Here is a 6,408-nt window from a genome sequence, read left to right on the forward strand (position 1 = left end):
ACACAACCTCAAGGGCATGACCTGGGCAAAGGTCTGAAGATCTCAGTCTAGCCAGGGCAGAAGCAGGCAAAGCTCACTCATGTGCAAGTGTACAAGTCCACGATTACATGTACACTGCATCTTCTAGCGACCTTCCAGTACCTGAAGGGGCTCCAGGAAGGCTGGGGAGGGACTTTTTATAAGGGCAGTTAATGACAGAACAAGGGGAAATGGCTCTAAAGTGGAAGAGGGGAGGTTTAGATTAGATATTAGGAAGAAATTCTTCAGTGTGAGGATGGTGAGACACTGGCCCAGGTTGGCCAGAGAAGCTGTGGAAGCTCCTCCCTGGAAGTGTTGAAGGCCAGGCTGGATGAGGCTTTGAGCAACCTGGTCTAGACCTGGTCTAGTGGAAGGTGTCCCTGCTGCTGGCAGGGGGGTTGGGACTGGATGAGCTCTGAGGTCCCTTCCAACCCAAACCGTTCTATGATCTATGATTGCAAGAAGCAACGACCCTCAACTGCCCCCTGCCTTCTCCAGAACCACCTCACCACTGTAACGGGGACATTTCACACAGCTGGAAGTTTCAAGGTCTCTGGGAGGTAACATTTTTTAAATACTCAGTTCTATCTTATTCCCAAAATGGGAAGGTTCCCACTTACTCGTGAGGAGGATTTTCTTCCCACACATCATTCCTACAGCAGGCTCAACCCAGCTGCACGCAGAGCCTCGGTGCTCCTGCTGCGCTGTTGTCCTACGTTGCAACCCAGATCTCTTGAAACATGTTTTCTCTCCTTTGCTGGGCTCTATCTGGCAAATCATTTTTCCATGACAATTACTTCACTTGCCCCATTATTACACAGAACATTTGCAAAAGCACTTTCAGTTCAAAAAAACAACTATTTCTATCAAAGACAATACGATGATTTGAAGTGTTTTGTTCTTTCTAGCAATCCCAAAAGAATGATTAATCACTGACTCAGTCGTACCTCGTCACTTTTTTGCCCGCAGAGGCTCACCTAGAAAGTCTCCTGTGACTACTTCTCCTACTACTGCAAAAAGAATTTCATATTTTCTCCAGAACTACTTCATACACCTTTTATCTTTAAAGAACTTATGTCTTACTCTTCATAAGACACTTGGTTTTGGTGTCATGCACCTCCTGGTCAAGGCTTGAAGCCCTCAGACAGTACACCTCAGTGAAGGATCCTGCTACACAATGAGCTCAGAAAGACTTTCGGAGATTTCTTTCTTTTTCTTTTCTTTTTCTGTCGCTGGTTGGGATATTTTGGTAAATGAAGAGCTTTCCTTGATCTACAGCTAATTTTATCCATCTCAGAACAAGACTGGGAATGTGCATATCTCATAATTATCTACAAAAATTGCCTAGAAGAAATTTCCCAATGGTCCAACTAAAAGTGCTGGAAATTAAGTGACTCATTCCAGCAGAGGACCCAACAGCCCTTCATGAAGGAAGCACGTGTGCCATGTGTCCCATGACAATTATTAAAAACACTGCATCGTCTCAGGCCTCTCAAATCTTTCTCCTTCCTCCCTAATTTCAGGTGACGATTCCCAGGAGAGCTGGTAAATGGACATATCTAGCAGATGAGATCTAACGACACCTGTGCTGCTGTGACAGCTCAAGGCTTGGCTTACACAAACCAAGCTCCCCAACAGCCTGCACTACCAGTGTGTGCTGGTTTGGACATTTGTTGAAGTGTACAGAGAAATAGCTGCTCCTCAAGAGGAAAACCTGGCATAGGACAAGCAGAAACCTGAATTCAAGCCCAGCTACCACAGGCAGTACGGCCAAATCCATGTGTCACCCATTGCTTTGTCTTCCTGGAGCACAACTTCAGACTTAGTTGGACCTAGTTAAAGTGGGGGGAAGAAAGGGACATCTGCTCCACACACAGCTGAGAGGTATTTTGGAAGGCTCTGCTCACCCAGGGGAGTGTCCACCAGGATCGCATTGTAAAGCTCCGCAGGTGTCTGAGCAATGTTCACGGCTTCCATCTGCTCAAAACTTCCCAGAGGATGGCACTTGGGCACTAGTTCAGAGATGGAACGCTGGTGCAGAGTCCCAGTGATGAGCAGAATGACATTGTCAATCATGTAGCTGTACCTGGAGGAAAGCAAGAGCAAGTCTGTCACAATACAAATATAAATATCACAAAAAACAGCACCTGGCACCAGACGGGCATGCATCTTCAGTCCCTGTGAGCATCTCCAGAGAGATGCACCCTTCCCATGAAGGACTAGTAGGGCACCTACCTGCTCAATGTCCCCTCATCATGCCAGCCTAGGAAAAGGGAGTGAAGCACAGTCCCAGGCTGTGATTTCTGCTACAGCTGAACCACGCCATCTGGGCATCTCCTGCCTACCACTGAAGAGAGTTAGATCGGAAGGGATTTCTGGAAGCCCAATGTCCTGCTCCAAGCATGGCCAGCTCCAGCTGCTCAGGGCTTTGTCCAGCTGAACTTCGAGTTATCTGCAAGGACGTATATCTCACAGCCTCCCTGGGGCTCTGCTTCAGTGCCTGACCACACTCACAATGAAAATTAGCTTTTCTTAAAAGCTAATCAGTCTCTCATCCAAACTCCACACAGCTCCAAGAGGAGCCCAGCTCCAGCTTCCCCACACCTTCCCACAAGATAGCTGGGAACATTTGTCCTTCCAGCATTCCCAGTGCTCTCCTTGGATTGCCATGCTCGTGCAAAAGCACGAGTGGTAGGACACCAGCAAAGGGGAATCTGCAGACAGCCTGACTCGAGCTCAGCTTCACTGCCAGCAGCACTGCCCCACCTTGCCAAGAATACGGAGAAAGAGTCGCGTTTCTGTAGCCCCGCTCCCTTCCAAAAACAACAGGGATGGCAGCTTTGGCACAACCTTCATTCCCACCCTCACAAAAATCCACACAAGCCCTTTCACACCTCTGCCATCAAAAGCCATATGGTTTTTCACATTAGCCCACGTTGTGATGGCGGTCCCAACCAAGTTCTCTGCTTACGTTACACAGGATTAGCAGATCCTGTTTGTGGCACAACAGTAACGGGACATTCAGTCTGGGACCAGGGCACTCAGCGCAAGTGCCACCAACACCAGCCCTCTGTGGCCCTTCTCTCCAGTATCTCCATGTTTCTCCTGCACTGTTGGAGCTGTTCAGCCTGCACAGCACTCCAGGTGATGCCTCCACCAGGGCTGAGCAGAGAGGAAAAATCACCTCCCAGTTCTTCCAGTCCAGTTAGAGAAGGCAATAAAGACTGGGAATATAAAAAAGGCTGGTGGCCTTCTCCAAGTAAGAGATCAAGGCCTCATGTAAACACAAGCAGCTGGGAGGATAAGCGTCCCCAGCATGAACAGGAGTGGTGCTCTGGGCACCTTCACCACCAGCTGAGTCGTAAGCCAACCAAGCCAAGAATCTGAAGAACATCAAGTGAGATGAGGTTTCCTTCCAGTCAGCAGAAGACACCTTTGTAAATGTCCCTCAGCAGCTCAGGGAAGCGGCACAGATGCTGGAGAAACGGGATATTTGGGGTTTTACACCCCCTCGCTCTCACTGCTAGAGCTATAACTCTAAAAAGTTAGATGATGGAAAAGACATGAAGAAGCTCCTTGGTAGGAGCTGCTCCAAAAGAACCGACATCAGGCCTGAAGGAGAATGGCAGAAGGAGCTGTGCACCTCTGGAGCTGGAGCTCTGTTCAGGGTTCAGGCTTCCCACATGTACCTCAGTACTGAAGAAAGGGAACGTAAGGGCGGCGCGGGGGGCCTGGGGTTAGGGCAGGGCCAGGAAGGCTCTGCACACCATGCTGCTGGCTTTTCTATTTCTGCGCTAACAAGGAGGACGCGGCGCAGCCCTGCTTCCCCTGGAACCACATCAAAGGCAGGCGAGCAGGGCCAGTTAGAGGCAGATTTCAGTCGTTTTTATTCGATGGGCTTCCTGCCTCTCAAACACGCTCAAAGGGCATGTCCATGAACAAATCCACACCTGAGCTCCTCAAACATGTGCTACCTCTTTCTCTCCACGCTGCAGGGCTGGGGATAGCACCTCCTGGCCCCACTATTTTCACAGAGAGCCCTTCTGTGTTTGCAGCCTGCCTTTCCAGGAACGCTCAGTCTAGAACCACAGCAACCAGCACAAGCTTCACGTACTGGAAAACCTTCTCTTGCCCTTTAATCCACAAGGTCATTATCCCCCGCCCCATTTGTGCCACCCTCACCATGGAGATGATTGCAATCTCCAGGACAGCAAGAAGGACCTGTTTATGAGAACAGAGGGTAAGTCCCTTGCAGTAAGCAGCTGGCTCCTGGTAAATACAAGCATCTGCACCCTCACATAGATGCATCTCCACAAGGTGTGCCAGGCCATACAGCAGGTCATTTCCCAGCTCTACCATCTGCCCTCACACATGCACATTTGCTTAGTGCAACCCAGTAGCTTTCGGGAAAGATCATAGGCAGGATCCGAGGGCTGAAGCAACTCTGCTGTGAGGACAGGCTGAGAGAGTTGGAGCTGTTCAGCCTGGAGAAGAGAAGGCTCTGGGGAGACCTTCTAGTAGTCTCCCAGTACCTGAAGGGGCTCCAGGAAGGCTGGGGAGGGACTTTGGCCAAGGGCTGATGGCAGGGGGATTGGGACTGGAAGAGCTTTAAGGTCCCTTCCAACCCAAACCAGTCTGTGATTCTATGATCACTCTCCCCAAGGCAAGGCAACAACGTAGGACCAGACCAAATTTGTTCCTTCAGCTCAGTCTATGGTGAAGGAACAGGCAAGGAAATAGGGTCATGGCACAGTAAGCTAGCACACCTCTTTGCTGTTCTCAGTCTACCACAGATCTTGCTCTCTGCAAGGTATTTGCAACTTGCAAGGAGCCTGGCCAAAGTCAACCACACAAGAGGAACTGAGGGAAAGTGCCTGGAGCCCTTTCTGTTCACAGGTCTTCAGAGCAGCTTAGCTCCTGGCTTACTGGAGTCACACGGAGCTCATCCCTGCCCACCCAATCCAGCTCAGCATGAAAGCCACAACCAGGTTTGGAGAGAGCAGCCCAAGTCTGACCTCCTTCACGCATGAGAAGCTCCTGCTTTCAGACTCATGGTCCCTGGAAAGACAACCCAGCTGGTTTCCACTGCCAGAGTGCAACACATGGCTCTGCCCTTTTCACTCACACCCCTTAACTTGCTCATTTCTTCATCCGTCGGGGAAATCTGGGGGAACACACAGTCACAGATCAAATGCCAATGCCTCTAAGGAAGCCCAGCAGCAGCTTTTTAAAGGAGGGTTTTACCTACCAAGACTACTTCAGTTTTTCTGTTGGAGAAGGATTCATCCCTGCGGGAGGAGGAGTTACCACACACGAGACAGAGGGGAAATTTCTCATTCACATTTCCACCGCAACAGCATTTCAGACCTTTAGGATAACGAGAGAAGTGCAGCAGGACAAAGGTCCTCTCCCGCCTGCTGCAGCCAGGCAGACACCAGTATCTATCCCTCCTGATAGTTCCCATTTCCTTCAAGCAAGCCCAGACTGTGCTTATTCACATTCAGTCCCTGCTTCATCCCAGTAAAAACAGTCACAGCTCAGCCAATCGTGACTACGAGGCAAGTCTTCTAGTGCCAGGGCAGCTTGAAAAGCCTCTTTTCATCTGTGGAAGGGGCAACACTTGCTTTCCTGTGTCAGGTCCCAGCAAGAACGCATCTGCCTCCACCAGCACAGCTGTACTAAGACCAGAGCAGAGGTCCTGGCTACACTGGAATTTCCTCCCAGGCCCAAAGGATTAGATTTATTACGGTGGCAGCAGTTTTCCTAGGAACCTCCAGCTACTTGTTTAATAGAGCAGCTTTTGTCATCATCTTCCCCATCTCCTATTAGGTTCTTACTAGCTTCAGATGTTTCAATTTTCATCATTAATACATGCTCAGACCCCTCCAAGAGCATTTTAACCTTCACCAGCTCTCAGTGCAGCTAAGAAGAGGACCAGACCATGGGACACATCAGAAAACAGGAGTCGTTTGCCACTTGCAACACCACAAAGCCTTACTGCAGTGCACTTGGCATGGACAAGAGATGAGGACATAGGATGGTCTGGTGGGAGACCGGAGACAGGCAGAAGGACCAACAAGCTCTTTGGTGAGGGACAAGCCTCCGCAGTAGCTCAGTGGGAGCACTCAGTAGGAGGTCAGAGGGGAAAGCACTACGTGGGGGCTCGATAGAAGTGACAGCCAGGGACACAGGGTGACAAGGGCTTTAATGAAGTGGTAGAATGGCACCTGATCTCAAGCCCCCAACCTTGTGTCCACAAAGGCCGTAGCAAAACTCTCTTGGGCAAGAATGTGTTTTACCCTCCTGCTTTGAGCTGCTACCTGCCCAAACAGGGAGATGGACACAAAAAGAGCCTATGTTCAGCCAGAGTTTCATGTGCACAGTTACACC

At 50.0% G+C, this 6,408-nt stretch overlaps 1 protein-coding gene across 1 annotated transcript in view; it reads right to left on the reverse strand.

Annotated features, from left to right (window-relative positions):
• The window catches only part of LOC104530877 (V-type proton ATPase subunit d 1), a gene marked incomplete at both ends in the record, with an annotated part of 19,071 nt that overhangs the window by 1,612 nt on the left and 11,051 nt on the right, over nucleotides 1–6,408 (reverse strand). The window contains one exon of the mRNA XM_010175596.2: nucleotides 1,926–2,104. Coding sequence (XP_010173898.2) covers nucleotides 1,926–2,104 — 179 coding nt within the window. The remainder of the gene's footprint in view (nucleotides 1–1,925; nucleotides 2,105–6,408) is intronic.

The sequence above is a fragment of the Antrostomus carolinensis genome, unplaced genomic scaffold (assembly GCF_000700745.2).
Source record: "Antrostomus carolinensis isolate BGI_N321 unplaced genomic scaffold, ASM70074v2 scaffold41309, whole genome shotgun sequence".
In the NCBI taxonomy this organism is placed as follows: Eukaryota; Metazoa; Chordata; class Aves; order Caprimulgiformes; family Caprimulgidae; genus Antrostomus; species Antrostomus carolinensis.